The 26,470-nt window shown below is 42.4% G+C and overlaps 1 protein-coding gene across 4 annotated transcripts in view; it reads right to left on the bottom strand.

Annotated features, from left to right (window-relative positions):
- The window catches only part of hivep1 (HIVEP zinc finger 1), a 67,928-nt gene that overhangs the window by 14,211 nt on the left and 27,247 nt on the right, over positions 1-26,470 (bottom strand). Inside the window, exon 1 of one of the 4 annotated variants that reach the window (XM_035909325.2) lies at positions 11,165-11,275. The exons of the other annotated variants lie outside the window; for them this stretch is intronic. Within the exon in view, the coding sequence (XP_035765218.2) occupies positions 11,165-11,168 (4 nt within the window). The 5' untranslated portion in view covers positions 11,169-11,275. Of the gene's footprint in view, positions 1-11,164; positions 11,276-26,470 lie in introns of those variants that run through there. 4 annotated transcript variants of the gene reach the window in all.

Here is a 26,470-nt window from a genome sequence, read left to right on the forward strand (position 1 = left end):
GCAGTAATTTGACTTTTTTTTGCAGGCTTCTATAAGCAAAATGTAAAATTCTGCATGCAACACACTATACCAGAGCCTGGCCACTACTGTAGCATGTCCGTGCCTTCCCAGACCATCCATGGAAACTGGATGGAAAAACAAACCCACAAAGACTTCTATGCCCTGCTTCTGACATTAGAGTGCAAGCGGAGTCCTTGAGGACCGGTGGGAGTAATTTTGCACAAATGTTAATGGAGAGTGAAAGAGGATGTTCCTCTGTGGTTCCCAAATTTACAGTCCAATGCCGGGAATACTCAGAGGGGAGGACACAAGCAGGCCACAGAGGAGGTCAGGGATTATGTCATCATCTCTGTGTGTTTGTGTTACTATAGTCACACCCTTCTCAGTCTCTCTCCCTCTCTATATCCCAGGCACACGCCGCGAATTACATAATGCGTCCCCACCCCTGCGCTGCTGTAGAGCAAAACAAAGGCACCCTGCCAGCAGAAACACAGCAACCGAGGCACACGAGGAGAGGGTAGAGCGTTTGTTTATCTGCACATCTTTAACAAAATGGTAGATAGAGAGAGAGCAAAGACAGAGGTACGCATTTGTTTACATATAAATGACCACGTGAACGCCCTTGGCATCCAAAGGCAAAGGAACTGCTGTGTCTTCCTGGCAACGAAGGCGGCACGGTATTTCTCCAAACAGAGAGGATCCCGAAGCTTCCCTCAGAGTCATGGCTACCACGGCTCACCCTCACGGCTTCCTCGTGTAAATATCTGTGCTGCTGCAAACCAATTTGAGATAATAAATGCCTATTTTAGTGGTCGGGAGGTTCCGAGGTAGACTTCAGAGAGCATATGCTTCATAGTCTACACAGCGTGATATACATATGTCTCGTATTAGAGCGCGCTGGCAAACAAGGGCGTAAGTGATTACTGCCCACCGAAAATCTTATTAGTGGTTGTGTATGTTAGGAGAGCGGAGTGTAAGCTATCATAGAGCATATTCTTCTTCTTACATAACAAGCCGCAAACACGACCCCCTCGCGCTGAATGACACCCATGAAGTCGAGCTCTGGAGCATGGAAAAGATCAGGAAACCCCAGCGTGGGTGAGTGGAAAGGGGCGAGGCAGCACTACCCTCAAAAAGGACGAGAAAAATATTCTACTCAGAGCGCCCGAATTATTAAACAAGCAGGGAATTATTATGGGGTTGCTCATATTTGCCTCATTATGGCTGCTGGGGTTGCTGAGGTAGTGTGGGTGAGGGCTACATGTTTCACCTCGGAGCTTTGCGACCATCCCAGTGCCATCTAAAAGAAAAAATTGGTGTAATTGTACCATAACCGCAGGAAAAACAGCACAAAGGAATCCATACAAAATGTTAGTGGTGATGAAAAGCAGAGCGCTGCATTGTGTAACATGACCACAAAATTTGAAGGAAGCGAGAAAAACAAAAAAAACAACACAGTTTGAGGACATTAAAGTCAGACAGAGCCACTTATAGCGCAACTGCTTACAAGTGTGGTTTTAAACAGAGCATAGAAGGGAAGAAAAACTATTTGTAGGATCCTTGAACTGCTTTTTAAAAACACTGTGCTGTACATACTCCAATTCTTTTGTCTCCTTCTAACCATTAAACACAAAAAAGATTATCATCGCCCTTGCAAAGAACATTGGGCTGCTGCCCTAGAAGTTTGGTGAGCTTAAGTAGACTGTACTGTAAGCAAGAGGCTTTAATAATTTAGTGGACCAGGGATCGATATGCAACTTAAACATGCAGTGGTAATACTTTGTCTTACTTAAATCACAAAGGAGCCTGATGTGCAGCTGATGACTGTAAAGAGATGTACAGGTTGTTCTGTTCTCCTACAAATAAAACAACAGGACTGCAGCGAAACGCAGATGGAAGTTCACCCTCAGTCTCGAGGGTGCCGACTCCTGATCTTTGATCTATAAAACGTGATATCTCAGGATATGATCAGGCTGGGAGAGGCCTGAGTGGGCGGGTGCATGTCAATTAGGCTGAGGTTAGTGGGCGAGGGAGTCAGTCTCCTCTCTGGTTGCTGTCATGACAACCACGAATCTTTAATGCCCCCCCGCTCGACATCTTCCAGCCCACTCCTCTCTCTGTGCTGTCTACGATGACTAGGAAATATGATTACCGTTACCCCCAGGGCGAAGATGACGTAACGGCAAAGAAAACGTTCACACCTTTCGATACCAGCGCCCACCTGATGTGAGTTTACAACCTTACACTTATGGTGGGGGCGAGGAGTGTTGGGTAGGAGGGGAAGCCCATCCAAACAGATGAGCAGCAGATCTAAACATGATCTAAACTTCTAAAAAAAACAACCTATGTCAAACTAGATCCCCACCCTCCTAATGGATAATAATAATATTACATTTCACCCTACATCGAGCAGCATCACAACTGCATCTCCCTGGCACTGGATCCCCGCTGAGAGTCCCTCTGCCTGTTGGCCAACAAATAACCACCAGGCTCATATACCCTCCTCCCGTCACTGCCAGCTTGTAAAAATTCATATTTTACTCAACAGCCTTCCCTGCTGGGCCTCGCTGAGCCAAATGGCGGCCATCGACAGCACTGTGGCAGCGTTTCATGGCAGCCATATGCACAGAATTCACGTGTTTCAGATGCCCCAACAGTTTGGCATCAGCTTCCCCTGTTATAGCATCAAAGATGTGTGCGTGTGGGGAGGGGGATAATTGTTTTTCACAAAAACAGCATCTGCGAGGAGTTTGAGGTGTCATCAGTATGCGCGACACTACACCAGCACACCAACGAGAAGCCCGAAAACTGCTGCTGGAGCATAGTTTGAGTCATCTTTTTAATCACGTCTGAGGTACTAAATTAGAACAAATTCTGTGGAAAAGGTTGGTGTCGTGTCCGTGATAGTTCGATCCAGATAGGTGGACTGAATGTGTGGATGATAGCAGGAAGCAGGAGGACAGCGGGCGCTTATTGCTGGATCAAACGGGAAAGAGGAGAGGAAGAGGAGAAGGAGAGCGGAGATGACAAGATGGGATTCGGCAGCTGCCCCCCTCTTCGCTGTCACTGCGCGGGAGGGAGTTTGGGATTATGTAACTCGAGCACCTCCACCAGCCTGCCGTACCCACTGTGCAAACACTCACTCACACGCTACCATCAAACACCCATCAAAGACACCCTCACACTAGCTGATGCATGCGCTCACTCACAGACAAAGACATTTTCCAACTCTGTAAAAATGGGCAATCGATGGTGATAATTAGTTGAGCAACCATACGCTAATTAGCAAATAAAGCACACTGATCATTTATGCATAATTAAGTTGTTTATTATGGAATATATGGTACTCCACATTCCCTTCCTCCAGCTGGTTTTCTCTGCTTTGTTTACAGATCATTAACTAAATAATATAAAAAAAGGTAAATGAATTCATAAATTAATAAAAATTTAAAAGAAACAGTAGATTGACTGAGATGGGGAACAGAGCTTTCAGTTGCTCTGCTCCTCGGCTCTGGAACTCTCTTCCTCCTGCACTAAGAAATATTGACTCCCTCTCCGTATTTAAGACAAAGCTCAAAACACATCTGTTTAAACTGGCTTATTCGCTTTAATGCTGATTTTATCTGTTGTCACGCTCTGTTTTGTAATTTTAACTTATTTTATGTATTTTATGACTACTGTTCCTTTTATTAATTGTGTTTTTTGTAAGGTGACCTTGGGTTTCTGAAAGGCGCCCTCAAATAAAATGTATTATTATTATTTATTAATAAAAACAATTTATTGCAGTCCTGCTTCGAAACAGCACTAAAGCATTGAACCTATTCAGGTAACTGTGGGTAAGACATTTGCTGTTTAGATAATGTTCCTGCTTTTGTTTGTCTTGTGCAGCTTTTAAAAGAAATCTGGCAGTTTCACATGTAGCTCAGGGGGCCAAGAAATCAATTTATTGGTAAAAATTATTAAGAAAGGATTGTCAGCAGTAAGTGGGAGATAAAACAGGCATATACGGTAGAAATCAAAGCTTCTCTGTCCTTTAATTGATTAGATAACGGACAAAATCCACAATTTACTTTTTATTTCCTCATAAAATATTTAGAAATCTGCTCTCAGTTGTGTCTCATTTGATACCAATTCCAACAATATGGGTTCCTGAACTGTTTTTAAGGAAAAATTGGCAACATAAACATCTTTTTTTAATTACTATTACTTTACTTGCAAAAAAGATTAATCAACAAAGTACTTAGCAGATTAATGAAATTAGTATTTCAGCTGTGCTGTACGTAGCTTCTCTTTACAGTCTTTTAATTTGGTTCCCTCTGATTAGAGCAGGATTAATAGACAGAAAGGCTGAAATCATGCCAGTTGCACCAGCTGTAGGAAATAAAGCCGTCTGCAGCCAAATAGGGAACCATTTCAACTCTGATAAACGCCCAGTTTGTTCTTTTATGTAATTATAGTTTAAATGACAGACGTACAGGCAACAATATTTTCTCTTCTACAGAATCCTGATCGCTCCCTGAATGGCTTCATTTGACAATGACGCTATTATTAAACGTGGGCATCCCCTCGTACAATACTCATAACAACAGCTGGCAGATGCATGAGCTGTGCAGAACTCGCCGTCACCTTTAAAGGCAGTCTGTCGATCTTATCTTTGTCTCCTCCAGAGGAGAAGCTGAGTTTTTGCTGTCCTCAGCAGCTGACCGGTGCAATAAGTGTCCATAAGGGTTGTCATCAGTGCGTGACACATTCTTTATCATCGCGGACACACCCGTGAAAACAGCCTGCCGGCGGTCTCGAGCAGGGTGAACCAATCTGAATGCAGAACTGAGACTGAAACGACTCGAAGGAAGTACAGCTTGTGCTTCCTGAGTGACCGAACAAAAGATGAGGAAGAGCAGAGGAATCCCCAATCGCACTGAGAGTGTCCCATTACCCTGCAGTCAATCATCATCATCAGTCAGCTCAGCGCGAGGCGACTGCCACTCCCGCTCCCCCTTCCTCGCATTAGCTCCCTCTCACTTTATCAAATCTAATCAACACAAAAGCACAGACACACAGAGAATGATGGGAACACCTAACACCGATGAAGAGGGAGCGAGCATAAAGGCTCAGGACAAAAATCGAATCTAAAATCTAATGCGGGTTAAAATTTCTTTAAAGTGTTTTTCTGCTTGATTTCTGAGATCAAATTTCTGGACGGATTCTTAGTTTATACTTGAAGAAGGTTCAGTTTCCTCTGTTGGCGTTAAGTCAGGTCTTTGAAAATAAACCTTTCAACTGCATAGCGTGATACTGCGTGTGCAACACGTTTCATTCTTTTTAGGACTGATTATTTTAATTATGGTTATTGGCACGTTAATATTGACATACCAGTTAAATATCTGAGGTTTCCAAAAATTTAAGCAAATTTCAGTCTTTAATCATTGGACTATATAGATAGATAGCAGCTGGATAGCATAGTGGTAAGACTACACGCCTCTAGAGCGTGGCAAAATTGGTTCCCGCCTGGGGCATCTGTATCTAGTAAGGGTCCTAAGGCTAGACCCCCCCCCCCATGTGAGCCTACTGCACACACATGCTATGGCAAGGGGGAGCCAGGACGACAGGTCAGGGGGGAGATATCATCACTCCCACCTGAGATTGGGTAGCAAGCCCCAAGTGTGATAGACCACTAGGATCGTTGAGTGCAAGGCTACGAGATATATATCTTTTTTTAAAATTAGGAAATTTAAAAGAAAGTAATGTACTGAATGCATGTGTTATAAATGTATTATAAATATACATATATATTATATAAATGTATATAATTTTTTTTGTATATACATTGTAAAAATGATCTTCCTCAGGTGAACACTAACTTAAAAATAAGCCTATTTTATGATAAAGTAGAAATATTTCATAACAAACAAATTTTACAAAATTTTAAAGACTGGACTCGATTGTTTTCTTTAAAAGCAGTCTCTGTACGCATTTAGAAGTTGACGAGATGAATGTAATTCATAAAGGTAAATGCTTTTAGTCATCTAAATGCAAAATGTTGACTATTTAATATCTCACTGCCTCCTTTGCTCTATTTTTTTCTAATAAATGTTTTCAGTGGGTCTGGGCTGCGGGCTGGACATAAACTCTTAATACAGATGCTGTGATGTGTGTGAAATGTCTTGCTGTAATAAGTAAGTCATTTTATGGAAAAAAACCAAACCAAACCTCATCTGAATAGCAGCGAACCCTTTAGCATTAACGGTGCCTGCACCGGGGCACAGGGAGGTCAACTGTGCTGCTGCATCCACACGTGCAAAGTAAAAGTTTACTATGCAAATAAAACGAATAACAAGGAAAAGATCCAGAAACAGACTGTGTTACTGGTTTTTGAGTGAGCCGCAGAATCAAGTTACAAACGTAAAGCCGTCCAAGTGCTTGCACAGACTTGTCCCTTACAGAGATTGCTTCTGATTTTCTGACTCCTTCAGTTATATTGCGTACCACAGATACGTGGTTGTTATTTGCATATTACTTGGAGAAATGCTATGTTTTAATTGCTGGGACTGTTTGCTCTCAGAGTCAAAGCAGAGACTCCTTCCCATTTTTTACTTCTGCAAACCCCATTTATATGTGAACAAATACGTTTGGTTTTTTTTACATAAAAATAAATATTTTAAAATCATTATTTTCTCTTCGTGTTTACATTTTACGCAGTGCGCCATCGGTTTTTTGGAAAAGTGGCTCAGGGTTGTTGATCCTCATCCTGCCCCCCCCCTCCCCACCCTGCAGCCTGGAGATCAGCTGCTGTCTGCTAAACATCCCACGAAGCGGGGGCGACAAGGTGGAAGGGATGTGGATGAAGGGAGGCAGGAGTCGAGCTGTTTACCATGTTGTTTATGAGCAGCGTGTTGAGTGGAAGTGACAGCAGCAGGGCAGGTAAGAGTTAAAAAAATCTTTTAAAAACCCCGGCATCAACTGGAGCTTCAGGCGGGCAGCTTTTAATAATGTATCACCATCAAGAGAGGAGAGATGAGGATCTTATACACAGGGCAACAAACACACACACAAGCTGAACAATGCAGTGACAGAGGTGCACTTGTCTGAGTTACCTCTAAAAATAATGATAATAATGCTAATAAGAGCTAAAGCTATTGCTCCATCCTCACAGTGATGAAGCTGCAAACACCCAGTCAACAAATGAAAAATAGATCACCCCCTCTCCTGCACACAGACAAAGACAGAGGTTTGGTGCGCTATCGGTACAGTACTGCTGCCTCCGCAGGAAACTGTAGGTGGAAGAAGCAGCAGACTGGAGGCCACTGATTATTGGGACCGCGTGGGCACCCTTGTGAAAAATTGATATAACGAGAAACCTACCGGGTGGGTAGAAGAGTGCGTGTTTGTGTTCATGTGTAGGGGTTTTTAATGGTGTGGGCGGAGATGAACGTGAACGTGAATATTATCCTCTTCCATCTTTTTCAGTCCACGCACGCATTAAAAACCTTCTCCCCCAAAAAACTGTATGCACCAAAATAGACGAGAGAGAACCAGACTTCCAAACGCAAAGCCAAGACACGCTAAATGATGCGTTCCTTCCCGCAGCTGCAAATCACGGAAGGCGTCAAGCTCGTTTTGTAGGAAAATTATTAACAAGCTACCCAAGAAAATTAAGATACTGCTGCAGTTAATATCCCAGATTTATCATTTGTTTTTAATTTATTCCAATAATTTCCTCTAATCTTTACTTTAGAAAAAAAAAATCAAGGTAGTTTCTACGGGGTATTGCTTTCCTTAAAACGAAAATAAAGAATTGACAGATACAGGCACCAGTTTAGCTCACTGGTTGAGCAGATACCTGTATGACTTATGGCTGTGGTGCAGCAGCCAGGGGTCGAGTCCGGCCTGCAGCCCTTTGCTGCATTTCTTACCATGCACTCGCACCCTTCTTTGCTGCCAAACAGTCAAATAAGATAAAAAGCTCAAAAATATTCTTAAAAAAAATTATTTGAGTCGTGCAGAGTTGTGATTTCTCTGGATCTCTGCAGATTTGTTTCCCTGTTGGTCAAAGCTTGAAAAGTTGTTCCTGAAAATTGCATCGAAACACAAATTTAACCAGGTGTCAGAACTAAAACAAAACCAGACCAAAAAACAAAATATATTCAACTTACAGAGTTTTAAAACAAACAAAAAAAAAAACCAGCAGAGCCGTACACAAAGACTTAGGGTTCTTGAATAGAAGTACCAGCACTAAAGTAAAAGTGGAATCAGGTTTGGGGGTAACAGCTGAAGTTTTGGTGCTGAAGCCAGCACATATCTGGTTAATGGATGCCTGATGCACACGCCAAGACTTCCTGTCATCGTTTACAGTCCAACCATGAAAGCAGATAAAAAAGACAAATCAACATCAGAATAAGCCCAATGATTAAAGACATTATTTCAGCCAACGTCTGTTTGTAGAAATTATTCACCTGCATTCAGTCAAAGCTGATTGGTCGGTCCTATTCAGAAGACTTCCAGTACCAAAAATCACATCTTCCTGCCTTCAAATTCCACTTTGTTGTTCATATGCTGAATCTGTTTATATATTACATACTCTCAATATAACACCACTATTTAATTTCAATGAAACAACTACTTTACACACGACTGCGACTAATTATTCATTTTGTTTCTATTAAAGATTCATTTGGGTTTTAAATCCGTCACTTAATTGTTGGGTTGAAAGCATCGGAAACTAGTGAGAAATGTCCATTAGAGCCATCCAGAGCTTAATACTTCACACTGTGCTTACAGTGATTTAATACACCGAGGGAAACATTTAACATTTGAGAAGCTGAAATCAAGAAATATTTAATCAGCCGTAGAAAGCGTTAGGACCATCAGTGATTTGGTTAATCAGCATTAAATTAGTATTAAAATATTATTCGTCACACAAAAACACATGCACGGGCTCGCCCCGGGTTATTTATCCATAGATCCATCGACCAGCAGCTTTTAGTATTCCCAGTTCCCGTCTGGCTCTCGCCGCCAACCGAGCTCTCTCAGCTGGAACAGCTTCCCCCTGCAGCTACGGTGATCCACCACAATAAGAGCACTCAAACCCCAACTAACAACACAGCTCTTCTCATGTTCAACACCATGTAAACTCTTAAATATGGAAGTAAAATTTGAACTATTCATTTGAAAAGATATTAAAATGCTTATTCAATCATTCAAACCACTAAAATCAAATCAAACTGTTATCAATCAATTCCTGATTGTTTCATCTCTAGCACGCATTTCCTGTTCTGTGAGGAAAAAAACCCTAAAAAACCCTTAACTGAACTGTGAGCAACTTTTCAGTTTGGATTTGATGTCACCGTTTGAGCCCGACAGTTTCACATAAGACGTGAAACAGTCACTGAAATTTAGCAGCGAGCTCTCAACTGTACACAAACACCCACTTCTTTCTTTGAGGAGTCTAAAAAAAGAAGAAACTGGAAGTAAAAACAAGCTGCATGTCAAACTGCATCCAGTCAGCGTCTCGAGTTCCCCCTGGCTGCTGAGGGGCTGTGACACAGAAGAAGCAACGCTGCGGCGGTTCCGCTTTACTGCGCTTGGCGACTGACGGCCGATGTGGCGTCAAGCGACGCCTCGATGGGCCGTGTGGGACAGGAAGCACATTTCAGTCACTTCAGCGTGAAAATAAATTTTGCACACGTACGGTGAGCTCTGTGCGTCACACAAGCAACAAGGAGGAGGAGAGGAGGTAGGAGGCGGGGGGGGCATAAGAATTTGAGGTTTTGAAAGACCTTTAAGGCCTTTAATATTCAGATTAATGCAATCAACCCACCTAATTCAATTCTCATTATGACTTGTTTTGCTCAGAGCAGACCACGCTACCTCAAATTTAAGCTTTTCAAATATGATCCTTCCTTAAATTTGTCTTGAAATGAATTAAAACTGAATATTAGTTAGTTTAGCAGCTGTTCTTGAGCTACTTTGTCATTATCACTGCAGATTTTCCATCTGTTTATGGACTTATATTTGACATAAACACTCACTTAGTATAACTAATGCCGAGCATTATATATTTATTTACTTTTGGACAAAATATTAGCAGGCAAATGTTCAGAGCAGGGGAGCATTTCATCAACAGGAGGAATAAAATGAAAGAATATTTTGATGATGTTGTGACAGTAAGAAAATGAATACCTCTCACACATCTGGACAGTAAATCTGAAGCTGAAGTGAGCAGGTAGTTATCTTAGTATGAGGTTAATTCTAATTATAGTGGGAAAAACAAGCTGGAAATAATTGTTAGTTCCACACAGGACCAGTATCGTCCTCTCCAAATCATGCTGGTACAGTCAGCAGTAAATAATAAATGGACTGGTACTTATACAGCGCTTTTCTACTCTCACTGAGCACTTTTTAACTACAATTCACCCATTCTTACAAACACAAACATTACTGTGATGAATGCAATGAGGAAAACTTGGGTTCAGTGTACTGGGGTTGAACCACCAACCTTCTGGGAACCACCTCTTATCCTCACTAAAGCTATATTGTATTTGCAGCCAGCAGAGGCTCTAGGACGGTCCTGCAGAGGAAGAATGAGCAGCAGTCTGTTTTTCTTTGTTTTGCGATGGCTTGTTTTTACGGTGGATAATGTGTGATAATGTGGTGTGATAATGCGGATTCACTTCGTTTCCTTCTGTTTTCACTCTTTATGCTAAGCTGAGCATCTGCCGGTTCGAGGTGTATATGCTTACTACGCACGCGCACCTGTCAGAAATAAAGTAAATAAGCATATTCACCAACTATACCTCCAAGTGGCAACAGGAAGCTAAATGAGGCTTATGAATAACCAAACTAAATGCACAAAGGTGCAAGCACGTTACAGCCATCACAGTGTGCGGTCAACATTTACTTATGACAAGAAATCCACAGAATATTTTTTAACCACTTTAAAGAGACGTCACCTCCAGTTTGCAGAATCTGTTGTACAGGGTTTTCACTATCTTTTGACTAAAGGCAAAACAATGATGAGGAGGGGAGAACAGCCAAAATAATAGCAAACATGTCAGATAAATACTTGGTTTCATTCGGCACAAATGCAAAACAGTTAAGCGCAGATTAGAAATGACATATTTATATTTCAAAGTTAAGAAAAAGTGAAACTTCATCACAGACTTACACATCAATCCGTTGCTGTGTTGCCTGCAATCCTGCACAGTGTGTGGCACATCAAACCCGATGGCAGCGCTGCTTCCCGTCACAGCAACATCCAAAGATAAAAACAACTTTCAAACACACTCTGGATCCCTCAGGCTCGACTGCCCCGATGCCCAACTTTGGCTGATTACTGAGGCGCCGTGAATGAGTGACAGCTCACTGACTGCTTCCTGTCTATGCCGTTCGCTTTGACGACTCAGACTCGAGGAAAGGTGTCCCACAAGCCTTCGCCGACCCCCCCCCTCCCCCTACAAAAGCTAAACTTCACACCTCTGACCTCAGAGGGTAAACAGGAAACGCTGCAGAGAATCCCCGAGAGCGTGATGAGTGGGTTCTTTCACGGGACAAAAACTCACTTCTTTGCTGGACGCTGCTGATGTGAACTCCTTTTGTTCAGGAGACAAAAGGAGACTCTGCAGAGAACAACAAGTGCATACTTAAGTCTGTGTCAACACAAGCAGTCACAAGCCTGCGTTTCCGCCCTATCAGCTGTGGCTGCGCAGCAGCAAGGGGCGTTGCCTGCGGTTTCCTCAGAATAATGTGACGAGGAGGGGAATTCCTGTAAGGCCCAGGGAGAGGGGGGGAGGAGGAAGGGAGGGCCCGGCCAAACAGAGCAACAGTGCAGGCCGGCTGACGTCACTAAAACCGGCTTTGGCACCCTCCAGGGGATCCTTCTCTCGGCCTCCCTCCCTCTCTCTGTTTGTGTCGGAGGAATTTAAAGCGTCCTGCCAACTGCTGGTTGCCTAACAGCTCACTCACCGGCTAAAGAAGACTGAGGTGTTTACCAGAGGACTTTGCTTTTATTCCCCCCCTTTTTTTTGTTTTTTTAAACATCACTGCTGATCTTAAGCCTTCGTCTTTCAGTTCCTTTTTGACAATGAGGCTGCACGTTAGTCTGAGGTGTTTTTTTTCCCCTTTCACATTAAAAAGCATATCATTCATACACCGCTGTTCGTTTTCATACCGACACCAACACGCTGAGGGAAACTTTTGAAGTGTTTAATCCCAAATTTCATTTGAAGCAGTATTACATGAGTCTTAAATTGAGCTTTTTTCCCCCCTATCTGAGGACACCATGGTTTTAATTTTTTGTGCAGAGACTGCTTCTGCTTTTACGCACACGTTATTCAGGAAATACTTAGTGTGTATGCATTTGATGATATTTAACAAAGATCCTAATACATTATTCTCTTCAGACATAAAAAAAACAAGCTGTCTAATGTGTGTTTTTAACATTACATATGCCAATATTTTTGTGTTTTGGATACAGGACTTTATATTGTTTCGAGGTTTCCAGGATAAGTCAAAGTAAACAATCGAATTAAAAGGAAATGAATCAACAATGTGTGCATTTTTAAGCAACTTCTGGTTTCAGCTTCTCAAATGTTATGACAGATACACCAATTTTGTAAATACGAAACTAAATCTAAACTAATCAGCTCAAATAGTCGACTGGCCTCTGAAATTCATGCTGGTATGTTCACGTATGAGCACAGAGAAACTTTCCTTCTTCTGCCATCATAAGTTATTGAAGTCAAGTGATGGTTTTTAAATGGATAAGGGTTAGACTCTTTTTTTTCCTAATGTTATTTTGAAATGATTGATGGTCAGTTTCCCTCTTTGGAAAGCAGAGTCAAATGTGATTTGCTTTCATTTGCCTGAAGTGTCCCAGCTATAAATACAGCCTCCTCTACTTTGCCTTAAACAACAGCAAACCGCTGCCACTCTCAGAGACACCCAGCGGCACCCAGCGGCAATTTTGTTTTTCTTTTCAACTCCAAAATTTAAAAAAGAGACATTCAAGGCTGAGTGTGGGCGAAAAACAAAAAACAAGATTCTGGAAATGGCCGTGAAAACTGCAGAATCTTGTGAGGATTTTTTAAGTCAACAACAAATTGTGCTGCTCAGTTGAAGCTCCCCGAAGGCGGAGCAAAGCTGACTTGACTGACACTGAGGGGGTGAGATAAAGCTGCAAGGTCGCAGTGAGAAACAGCCTGCAGGTCGCTGTGGGAGGGCTCACTCCGAGCTTTCAAAGTGACCAGAGTCAATAGTTAAAGGAGGGGATTCACCCCGCTCACAGCAGGCAGACTTCCAACAAGTGCTCGGCCTCCTGCGTTACATAAACGCGATGAGCCGGGCAGTTAAATGACAAAAGTGTCTCCCTAAGTGACGCCAGCCTGCACATTTAACCTCACTGTACTGTGGTCTGGTTGGGAAAAAAGAGGAAGCTCCCTCTGCTTTATTTTTGTATTAGTCATTATGGGGAATTCTCAGGGTTTTACAGTTTGGCCGCAAAAGAGGTTCAGAAAATCAGATAAATATTTATCCAGGCCAGGGACAACATGCAGCGTGACCAAGCACTTTTTGCAGTGTCATTGCCGGGGTAAAGAAGATAAATAGTTCACAGGCAAAAACTCCAGGATCAACACGGCACACTGTAATTAGGCCGGCCAAAGCTGCAGCATAAAAAGTTGGTGTTGGCATGTTAAAAGCAAAAATAAGCAGTGACTCACTTTTGACGGCCAAGCGCCCGAACTCCTCTGTCTTTAAAACTGACCTAAAGAGGGATCACTGTGTTTTTGTGTGTGAGTGGAGCAGTGGAGGACACTGCACCTCATCTCTGTGGGAACATCTGAGTTAATGACAGCTGAGCTGGTGATAATGCAGCACAGCCTGAATGAAGTAATCCAGCTACTAACCTCTAATACTGTCCCCGTGTGTGTGTGTGTGCTGGCTGTCCATTAGCTTTAAGATGTCTACAAACACTCGCACAATCAGGGTTACCACAGTCATTCAGCTCAATACAGCCACGAATTCAACTGCCAAAAAGTCTCCTATCCGTGCTGCGTACAAGCAGTCGCCCACGCTGACCCTTCATACTCCAAATACCAAACTGAAACCAATCAAAAACCACGTGAGCAGGGCAGTCACAGAGCTGAGAGGCTTTTCTTCTCTCTGGCTTTTTGTTTGGGGAGTTCACGTTGAAAATTTCTTCTCTTGGCTTCGTCTTCGAATTTTAAATGCATACCGTCGCGATCAGAATTCTTTTCAGCCGAGCACAAAAACCACGTTCGCACACTCTCATCGGAAACGAGCAGATTTTTGGCAAAAGGGTCAAAATCCGCTGTATATACTTATATTTTATGCTACTTTCATTTCACCACAGCACACTATGCAGGCAAATATTGCGTTTTACTCTCAAAGAAAAACATAGATAACATTAAGATTATACTACCAATACCAGTGAACTTATCTTGGTTGAGATGTCAGATTAGTGGTTTTTATTTCCACTAAACGGATATTTGTCTTTTCTTTTTCATGATTCATATTTTCAGATATTTCAGAGTAAACAGTAAAATGTAAAATCCAAAACAGTGACCTCCATTACACCTACTGCTCAGTTCACCCACTGTCTGAAACAAGTCTACTTTCTCATGATTGGCTGCCCCTCGAAAACAAGGGGGTTTGAACTGCAGGTGGGTGTGGCCTCTGTGCTCACAGTCAGTCCTGTGTGCCTGAGATGACCCTATTAGTGTATAGTGTATGAAGCTGTGTTACAATGTGTTCGGAAAAATGCCAAAAACGTCAAGGAATAAATTTAAAACTAGAGACCTAAGTGGTTTCAGGAAGTTACAGAAATGAGCAACACAGACACGTGCTAACAAACCTCGTAAAAGATTTGAAAACAATCCTGAAACTGACTGATCAAGGACTGTGGTGGACGTTCAGATAGCCAAAATAATGAGGCTTTTGGCCCCGCCCACTTGCTATTCAAACCTTCTGTTTTACAAATAGTTATTTTTCATACAGTAGATAAAGTAAGGGACTGCATGAGGAAAAACATGGATTATCTTGAACTGCACATCATGCAAAGCTGCTCTAGTAGCGTCCAAGACTATAAATGCAGAGGGTGGAAATGCCCATAATAGATCCTCTTGGCTTTGCAACGAGTAATTTGACTGCTTTGAAACTTTAAGTATATTTGCTGAAAATACTACAAAAACATGATTCGACTGATTGAGTACATCTTCCACCCCTCTGCTGAGGCTGATCTTTGAGGAAATGTAGAAAAACTTCTGAACACACATTTATAACTCAGAGGCTTTGACGCAATCGCGGTCCCAATCAGAGGAATCTAACGCGATTCAGGCCAATAAGTTTCATCCTGCTGGCAGCTGTTGCTCTCGTATCTCTGAATCTAATCACAGTGCCATCTTCGCTACAGGAGGAGAGACTATTACAGCCGCCAAGCCTTCTAGGAAAAGAGACAAGTCTTAATTAGATCTGGAGCTTATGAGGCTGAGTACAGTGAGAGGCAGAGAGAGCAACAAAAGCCAGTGAGCGCGAGGAAACCGGGATCTGACAGTATGCAAGGTCATTGATCATGTTACAGAACAGCAGCAGGATCCTGCTCAGGCTCGGCTTCTGAATCCAGGCTTCTTCTCACCTATTTGCCTCTTTTTGTCTCCCCCCCTCCTTTCTGCTGCGCATACTGAAAAACAAGCCTCGTCTCTCAACCATCACACCCTCCTCCACCCGTTGCCTCCCACTGCTGCCCTCAGGGGAGGAGCTGAGATGTTAATGAGGGCTGTTGTGATGTGGAAACACGGGGCATGTTAATAGCATGAAAATCCATTATGATTTAATTTAAACAAATCTCCTCTTGACTGTAGGATGAAGGCCGCTGTTGTTTCAGTTTGAACCCAGTGTGCGGCTGAAAGGTTTAATCAATTAGTCGATCTGTGATTGTTTAGGCTGAGTGGAAATGCCAGACATTTACTTTGCTTGTCGTTTTCTCTTTTACATTATTGGCGTTTGGAGATTTACAGACATCGAGTAGAGCTGTGGGAACTTTCACTTTGTTATTATTATTATTTTGACATTTTATGAAGTGATAACAACTGTCAGGTTAAATATTAGTTGCAGCCCAACTAATTTTTTATATTTGCTGCTGTGTACACAAATTATTTGGTGGATTATTTTGCTTAATCCTTCCTAAACCAACAAATCTTCAAGTCTAAAATGCTGCATATATGATATGTAAATATCTGCATATTTAAAATAAATCAATTCTTCTGATGTCCTTTCAGGACTTTTTTCTAATATTTTGATAGTTTTGAATTTTAAAGAAATGCAGGAAAGCCATGTGAAGCAAACATTTATACATAAAAATGTTCATCCAGATTTTTGATTATTGTTTAGAAGACATAAACATGGTGGTTTGAGATATTTTCATTATTCAAAATAAATCCACTGCAAGAAAATAATTTTGAAAAACCAGAGGCTGAAGAAGCTGAGCCCACATTTCCCCTAACCCATTTCAAACGCCTTACTCTCAGTTTATGGCACATGTTTCATAATCGTACATGAAACCAACATGTCACAGCAAGTTTCTGTGATCTTTGACTGACTCGCGACTTCTAGAGAAAGCAGCACAAAACCATTTAACAAGAAGCCACTAGATAAAGACTACGAAGGCTTTCTCGAGCCAAAGCTTTTTGAAAACATATTCAGTGACGACACCACAGCTGCAGTCTTTTTACATACCGAGAAGTGTGCTTGTTTTTTTACAGAGTGCCATCGGCTCGCCCGGAGAGACCGGTGGCCGGCGCTGTAGACTCCCACAGGGCTTTCCTGCAGCTGCTCTGCGGCTCTCTCTGGCTTCTCTATCTCCAGATGCCGCCAGACAACCATCTGCTTTTATAGCTCATTTAGCACATACACGTTCTTGCATATACGGGGTTGGTGCTGAATGTAAACACAGAGGGACATGTCTCAACAGAGGCCACAACAAACAGCCCTGTGTATGTCAACCAGCGAAACAAATCAAATCAAAACTTCCATTTAAAAATCTAAAAAAACAAAGACTCGCCGGACACTTTATCGAGTCGGCTCAAACCAGTTTTCTTGAACATGACAATGAGTTCACTGTACTTTCAGAACTGTCGTAATTCCTCACGGCACCGATTCAGCAAGGTGCTGGAAACAATGCTCAGAGATTTGAGGCCATATTGACACAATAGCATCGCACAGATGCGGCAGATTGCACCACACTCCAAAGGTGCTGTACTGGATTAAGATCTGGTGACTGGAGGACATTTGAGTACAATGAGCTCATTGTCATGTTCAAGAAACCAGTTTGAGCTTCATGACAAGGGGTGTGACATGGTCAACAAAATTACTGCGACAGAGGTCCCAAGGTGTGCCAAGAAAATATTCCCCCACAATATATTGTACATATACAATATATTGTATATGTACAATACAATACATATCTCCTGCATACATAATGCTTGGTTTCAACTTCAGCAGGTTGTCTCAACCACATCTACGTGCATAAATGCGTTGGGCCGCGTCCATGCGATTAGATGTTTGCTTTAACAAGCATTTGAGCAAGTGTACCTAATAATGTGGCTGGCGATTTTTTCACAGAAACTAAATGAAGGTCTGAAAGGCCCAAAAACGTCTGTGTGAGATGATATCATCGAATCTTCAATCAGTTGGTAGTTTTTGCTCAACATGTTGATATATATGTTTTAAAAACAAACAAACAAGCAAAAACAGGGCTCCATAAGATATTTTCAATGATTTGTCAAACAAGTCTGAAAGATTTTCAGAGATAAAATGCCACATTAAGGCACGTTAAGCTAGAACAACCTCCATTTAAGACACCGTCACATTCACGTCTGTTAATCAGCTAACTGAATGATCGCATTATTTTAGGTAAGCTGTGGTTGTCTGACTGACACCACTGCTGCTTCTCCCTCTCTGATGTTGATATCGCTGCCCACCTCCACCTCCGCCCCTGTCACTGTTTTCTGAGCGTTTCCTCTGCCATCGGCAGTAGGCAGGAGGTAATGTTACATAATCCAAGCGAAAGAGACATGGCGTTCCCTCACTGTCTTTTTATCTTCCTCCTCCTCGTCTCATTCTCAGTCCTCAATTTTACCACCTTGTCCTCCCAATCCTCCTCCCTGTTTGTATCACTACCACCACCGGCATCATCTTCTCCGCTTCTTGCCCACTCCTCTGTCTTTTGTTGCCATCGGCTTCAAATATAATAATTCTTTCACAATCAATCCAAGTAAATCGAATGATATTTGTGAGAAAGCTGCAGAAAAACTCCTGAACCTAAAATTCCAACCTATAACACATCCACTTTACTCCGATGTAAGGCAAGTAAGAAAAAGCAGCAAATTCTCACATTTAGGAACCATCAGCAATTACCAGAACAGCTCGAAATCACAGTTCAGTCGTCTAATTGATTAATGAACCAATCCAGTCAGCTATACCTCAATTTCGGTTCGAAATAGAAGTTTAATTCATAAAGTAAAGAAGCTTCTGGAGAGTTTCTTTATTGAGATTGAGTCAAAATACGATTGGCAGCAAGCGAGTTTCTCACTAAAGAAGTCTTCAAAAAAAAAAAAAAGTCCAGATAGTGCCGTAAAAAATGAGTTAGGATGCAATTTGCTTCAGCCTAAACCAACTCTGTTTGGTGTACGCGGTGGTGCTGCTCGAGAAGGTTAATTTCACCAGACTGTTAGCTGCCATACAGCTGACAATCACACACACACACCTCCAACAGCTAATCTTCAGAAAAGTTCAGAGTTATTGCGACCAATAATATCAGTAAACCTCTTATTTCCAGCATTAATGGACATTTAACAGCCTTTTATCGGTGGTCATCACTCCCATACTCACATAGACATCCCCAGTAAGTAGACTCCAGCAGCTAGTAGCCTGAATCCAGTAAATTTCAGCCAACAGACTTCACACACTGACCTTTTGGCCTCTTGCTAGAAGAGCGCTGCCCCTACTCTCAGTCTTCCACATTTGCCCATATGCCACAGCTCTGCAGCATCTGTTCACTAGAAAAGCTGCATTACGTCCTCCCAGTGTTGGGGAGTAACGGAATACATGTACCGCCGTTACGTATTTAAAATACAAAATATGAGTAACTGTATTCCGTTACAGTTACCGTTTAAAAAGGTGGTATTTAGAATACAGTTACTTTGTTGAAATAAATGGATTACACTGCGGTACTTCCCTGTTTCATATTGTGGCGGGTCAGGACTGTTTGGGTTTTGTTTGACAGCTACGTTCTGTTGTTCCAGGTGGCAGCGTTACGGTTGCCATGGTTACAGGGTTACGCTCTCTCTCTGCGTGTTTCCTGGGTGAGAGAGCGCCTGTTGTTGTTGTGCTAAGCTAATAGGCAGAATGCTACAGGTATAGCTCTAAAGAATGTAGCATCATAGGCAGTGTAGTCCGTGCTGCAGGGAGAATGGACTGCCATACACGTTATGTGTCTGTGAGCGAGGGAGGGAGAAAAAGGAAAAGTACGAGCTGTCGTCGAGCAAAAACGGGAGCTGGAAGCATGTAAATATAATAATAACCACTGCAGCCAAGAAGAGTGCCTGACGAGCTCAGTTGTAAGTAAGCTATTAAGACTCGACTGTACACCGTGTTCGTGTTTTCCTCTGAAACAATAAGTTCTGTTGGAGCAGCTTTTCAACGCCTCTCTCTGTCTAGAGAGCGAAGTTGACCCAGACAACAAAGTAAAGCTAGTTTTCGGCTACGAGCCGACACAGAACCCAACGTATTCGCCAGAGGTCCCTTTACTACGTTTCGGAGCCGCGGTCCTTCAGTAATAGTAATAAATCACAGCAATAGTACATTCATGTAGTTGTAAACAGCATGATAATATATTGAGTAATCCAAAGTATTCAGAATACGTTACTCTCATTGAGTAACGTAACGGAATACGTTACAGAATACATTTTGGGGCATGTATTCTGTATTCTGTAATGGAATACATTTTAAAAGTAACCTTCCCAACACTGCGTCCTCCTTGGTGGTTATTGGGTTTAGGTTTATGTGGCTGAACTCAGAATGTGTGTTTGTGAAAGTAACTTGTTGCAAATGTGTAAACTTAGCTCCTGTTCTCTTGTGTTGTTTAAATCCCCACAGAAAAAGGCAGTGGGAGCTCAGCAGGAATTATCTGCCATACATTTCTAAGCTTTTTTCTCCCGTTTTGTGTCCAACCAGGGAGCACGAGTTTATGTTTGATCCTGCAGCTCCTGTAGTGGCACTACTCTTTCTTTATTTCTAGAAAGAGTAGTGCTTTTTTTCACGTTTTGGGCTTGGAGTCCCCGATGTGTATCCACTTCCTTTTTGTTCATTTTTCATTTCTTTATTTGTATTTTTTGCTTTTCACTTTATACATGAATAGGAAGTCATTTGACTCAAGCGAAAGAATGATCAGTAGTTTTGATTTGAGGTTTGAGCGTGGACTCAAATTAAAGGTCATAACATCTCGGTCATAAGACCTACCTGGTATTTCCAGGTTGTCTACATGACCTAGGTTACTTTCTGTTTATTTATGATATTGTGGTATAATAGTAGCTAAATAAGAATGATTTCTTTGCATATATGTGTGGTATACAGCCAATAATTAGGTTTTATTGACAACATTGATGATAATATTCAGTTAATTTCAAAAGGTGAGCCAACTATCAGCATTGTTTTTCTCCAAGCATCCATTGAGCGTGAAGCAAAAAAATCAAATCAAATGCACAAGAAAAGTTTATGCCAGTTTAAATCCACTGCTGTAAAACAGTCTTTGCCATCAAACTACTGAAGAAAAAGATCACGCAACAAGATGGTAACTTCAAAACACCACAGGTGAAACAAACCTAATGTACTAAGTGGACCTTTAAGACACAGCGTCAAGTAAATCATCATTTATTTTGATTATTTCCATATTGGCGGACACACATAGTGAGCGAGCGTGGTAAACAGGAAAGCGTCCGGCACCGGAGTATTGACCCCTGCCAAGTCGTGTGCTTCAGGGAGAGCTAACGAGATGATGCACGTAATAAAATTACTGCAGAAAAAAGGCAAAAGGGGGGAAACCTTGCAAATAAACAGATCTCCAGGTAACTCTTAAACACTCTGGTAGCACAACAGGTATTTCTATTCTTGCATGAAGCTACTCAGTGGGGGAGGGAGAGGAGCTCTGTGATGATTTCATACTGTGTGGAAGAAGAAGAAGCCAAAAGTGTCTAAGTTCAGCTTCACTCTATCTCTGGACGAGCTGTTGCGTAACGCCTCCAGCTCATCCCCGACTGTAGCTCACAAGCTTACGCTCTCCTCTAGCTCGTGTTGTGCGTCAGCTGCTGCTGTCCGGCCACCGAGGCCGAACTCGTTGCCCCAGACGAGCGCTGGAGTGTCTGAGCTGGGTTGCTGGTGGGGATTTTTTAGGTGAGTTAAACCCCTTAACCGACGTCGTCGTGACTGGGATCATATTTCAGTCATGAAATGCTGATAAAGTTTTGAAACTCTCAGACACTCAGTTTCTTTTAATTTAACCATCGAAGGAAAAAAAGGCACAGAGAGAGAGAGCTGAAATGATTTGCCGCTTCAGAGCATTTGAAAGTTTGAGCTCCTCAAATGTGATGACTTTCTGATTTAATTCAACATTTTTATGCATCATTTCCATGCAGCACTTGTTGCACTTGTGAAGGCAACAGCTAATCATGAGCTCTAGGGAGGTTATGGAGAATATCTTCTGCTATTTTCTGGCATTGTGTCAAGAAAATAATGAGCAGATTATGAGCTACTGGCAGAATTTTTGAAAACACAAGAAAACAGGTGAATCTTAATAAATGTTAAACTCGTTTTCCCAACACATCAGGATGAAACAATGCTAGAAAAAAAGGGAGACAAACTAAGGAATAATTACAAACTTCTACAAAAACCTGTAGTTAGATGAGCAAATGAGTAGGAAGGTACAGACAGAAACAAGCAGACAATGAAGCAGCCCACACTGAAACAAAAGCCTGCAGCGAGGAATAAAATACAACTGATCAGCACAAAGACGAGCTCTCGCAGCGGCTGCACAATACCTGATAGGAGGGAAGAAGAGTACCAAAGAAAGTCGAGACTTTCTCAGAGAGCAGCTGGCTGCTCCCGCTTGGTTTTCCCTCCTGGAGTCAGACACGCTTACGGGGAAACACCTGACATTTCCGACCCAGACGGCAGACACTTTCCCAACCAAAACCCGCTGACATTCCTCTGTGCTCTCTCCGTCTCCCAGAGAGAAGAAGAGAAAAGAAAAGCACAAGACTGAATCGGCACTGCAGAGCAGAAAGCCGAGCGTCTGGCTGCCGTCTGTCCTCACACACTAACGCACAGCTGTGTCTCTGTGCTTTCACTTCTCACTTCTGCCTGGTTTCTCTACTGTCAGTGTAGCAACCACGCTTCTTTCTCCTCCCTGCCTGGCTTCGTGTTCCTCCCCCCTATCTTCTCCTCCCTCTTCGCTCTCCTTCCTTTCTTTTTTTTTTCTAATCCCTACTCTAAATCTGGGAAAGCCCTCACTGCCTGAGAACTGACTTCCCCGAGCTGTGTATCAGTGCTCTCTTCCTGCAAGAAAAAACCCCCCCAAAACAAACAAAAAAACAAAGCAGGATGGGAGCTCTATAAACACCACAGGTCCCTAATTCCCCCAGGCTCACGTATATAAACACACAGTCCACATCAGATTATCCGCTAACCTACATTGGGCATTCAACCTCCCACACCCCCGTAGAGGCTATAAATACCCATCTATCTGCTCTGTGCATTGATCTGGTCTGTGCAGACGACTGTAGGGACTAATGAAGACGCTGAAACACAAATATCTGTGGGATGTGTGATGAACATTTTCAGTCTGAACCGTACGCAGCTCTGCCACCATGTAAACATTGCGAGATGTCTTTTCAGGAGGATAGAATTTTGTGAAATGCATCGATCAGCTACAACATCAAAATTGCAGACATGTGAACAACACTGAGCTTTCATTACAATGCCTGGCATCTCTGTGGTTGTTACGTTGAAACACGCATGCCCATGTAAACATCGTTTCAGACAGAGCACACACTCTGTGGACTTGGCAACGGTCCCCAAAGGAAGAAAAATGCGCAAACCCCTCTAAAAAAAAAAAGCTTGAGGAATACTCTAAAGAGCCCGAGTCATTAAACTGGCCACCAAAACCAATACGTCCCAACATGATCGGGAGCGAGCCACTGAGTCTCCAGACCTGACCGATCCGATGCCAATGGCCAGAAACCACAGAACACTTTTCACACATTTCAAAGGCATCTAAAAATGCAAAGTAGTCAGTTTCAAATACTAAAAACATATATGCAATACTCCTATAGACGGAGTTTAACCTCTGCCATTAAAATGTGTTTTCTGAGTGTTACTTTTTTGGTCATCCATCCATCCTACCTCCTCCAGGGTCGCTGGAGGGACTGGAGCCTCCAGCTCTCACAGGGCGAGAGGCGGGGTACCCACCCAAACTGGAGCCACCAGTTTATTGCAGGGATAACAGAGAGAGGACCATTCACATGGAGACTCCACAAAGTTTCGTGTTCTACAATTACAAGGATATAAATCTTTTTATAAACTTTAAAAGAGACTAGCTAGCAGTTAACCCCACTTGTCATGTCTCTACATACAAAGTCTGCTCGAGATTTCCACTCTCTATCATTAGAACAGATTAGATAAGGGGCAGGTGCTTTGTAGTTCATGTGGCAGTTGATATGTTAGCTTAGCGTACCAAACCACGTTAGATGGGGCTAACAGTAGAAACAAGCCATGGAATATTTTTGGTATCTGACTAAGTAGCCTCGGTGAGGCGTTGTTGGGATGTCCAACCAAAAAGAGATCCCGGGGTAGACCCAGAACACGCTGGACAAATTAAGTCTCATGTCTCGTTTCAGTCAAGTTTAACAAAACCCCCACATAGGATATCTAGATGAGCAGTAGAAAATGCACTGATTGAAGTCAATGGTACTGCAAATTCCACAAAAAGTTAGATTAGAAGTAGCTATGAACCAAATTGAGGGTTAATGTTTTGGAAGGATTTTTTTAACTAATCATTTCAGCACCACAGAAGCTTTCTTTCATCACTCACCCCCGGGAATAAGCTTCTCTCCACTGAACACCTGTACTCGCTGCCTGAGACTCATAGTTAGTCATTCTGTGCACATGGAAAATAAAGTCTTGGTACAGTAATAAACAATGCCTGCATTTCATTTCACGAGGCACACCTGAACTAAAGCCTGAGTCACATATCGAGGCCCTCCAGCACCGCACACAACTTCTCATCCCTCTCACAGAGTTTCATATGGCACCAGCTAAAAAGGGGTTTGGGGGTGGGAGCAGATTTGCTTAAATCATCCTGAAAGCAAGGTCTAAAAATACAACCAATCAGGCTTTTCCTCCAGCTTTTCCTCAGTGAGCGCCCTAACGAGGAGGAGGGAAGTCGGGGATCATCGTGGTTTAGAATTCCCGAGAGACTCTTGAACCCGAGAGGCATCGGGAGCTCCGAAATCTCCCCTCCACTGCCAACATCTCTCCCCATGGCAACAGCAGCTAAAGGAAGAGATGGCCCGTGTTACGCAAGAGGAAGAAGCTTTGCCAGTAGGCAGAACCCCTTCCTCCTCCTCCTCCTCCTTACCCTCCTACACATATTTTCACAGCCTCCTTATTAACCGTCTTTACATTTATCCCCATTGCTCTCCTAACCAGACATCTTTCTCCTTCGCACTTTCACACGCTGAACTCTGGCACGCTGCCATCCACGCCGTTCCCTTCCCTATTATCAACCACTGCTTTGCCCCCTTTTCTTTCTCCCTTTCACTCCCCTGTGGGTGGCATTCATCTTCATCCAAAGCTGCAGAAACGCCGCTGCTGGTGCTCCACGCCTGAGCGGCTTTCGATTTAAAAAAAAATAAGCTGGTGCTACAGTCAAATGACCTGATAGCTCGTACGACACAATTGCTCAGAGGCTCAGCGTGACCGCTTGACCCAAGTTTCTGCAGGGTTCACCACGATAGGCTAAAGACTTTTTTTAAAACCCACACACAATTAACTTTAATACATGTTTGTGTGTCACACTGACTAGAATATAACAATGGCATGGAAAACAAGCAGAGACAAGACTGATCTGTTATTGCATAACACTTTTTCAGTGCCTCGCTATGTACACCAATAATCCCTGAAACCAAAAGCACACCAGAGGCCGAAAATAGAAGATGGTGTGAAGTTTTTGCTACAATTGACACCCAGAGTTAGAAAGTAGTTGGCAGTAGTTACAGCCAGCAATTAGTTTAAGACTTTAACATTGTTATAATAATGCATTAATTGGAGATCATTTATCTTAGAAGGTAGATCACACCCCAGTACTCCTCTACCAATTATGACTACATATCTGACTATGCCTTCTCACACTACAGGATGCCCCCCAATCCATGTTCTGTTTTAAGATGTACTCACCCCTGAGCCCTTACAAGCCATTAGCCCATTACCTTGAGCCCAGCACACTTCACCTTCAGACTCTCTGTCATCACAGAGTCCGGCCGTGTCGGTACCAGAATCACCAAGTTCTCTCATTGTCCAGAATTTCTCCTGATCTTTTCTCCAGCCATTCTTCCATATCTGAGCAGCTAGTTCCGCTTCATACAAAGGGATCCCAGTACACTCAGTTAAGCTCATGGGCCACTGGTCACTACAAGCCTATCAGTTGCATAACCACAACAATCTTCAAGATATTCTACATGCTCAGTCGCTGCTGCTTCTGGAGGATGTCTTCTTTGGTGATCTGTCACCAGTCTTCCCTGAGGCCTTCTCCAAACTGCAACCACAGAAGCGTGGTTGTTCACAGCTTTACGGCACACTTTTCACTGCTTAAAACCTTGCCGTTATGGTTCATCGTTCCACTTGATTATTGTCACAAATTCAAAAGTGTACTTATGTGATGCGGGGGTGGAGGAAGTAGTAAATTCCATTGGACAGTTACACACTCATAGAACTAGAGTTATATTAAATAACTATTTTCCTAGCAGATCCTTTTTTGCCAGAACTGTTTCTCTAAAGTTATTGTTCCCACATAGACAGATATTTTACCAGTAAACCACCATTTAAAAAGTAACTTTTTATGCTCTTCATCAAGGGTTTAAATAATATTTTTCTTTTCTTTTGTTGAAACAAAGTAAATAAAATATGATGTTAAAATCTAAACTTTTTATATTTAATCTTTGTGGTGTACGTCTGCATCGTGATTTGAGCATGCATGATATTAAAAGCATATGAGTAACATCAGAAATGAACTAGGCCTAAAATGATTTTCTGCAGTAAAATAATAATGATGATTTTAACAAGATATGTCTGCAAACTAAATTTCTCTTTAAAAAATGGAGTGCATTACACACAGCTGCCCAAAGGT

This window comes from Neolamprologus brichardi, chromosome 22 (assembly GCF_056152115.1).
Source record: "Neolamprologus brichardi isolate AB-2024 chromosome 22, ASM5615211v1, whole genome shotgun sequence".
Lineage (NCBI taxonomy): Eukaryota > Metazoa > Chordata > Actinopteri > Cichliformes > Cichlidae > Neolamprologus > Neolamprologus brichardi.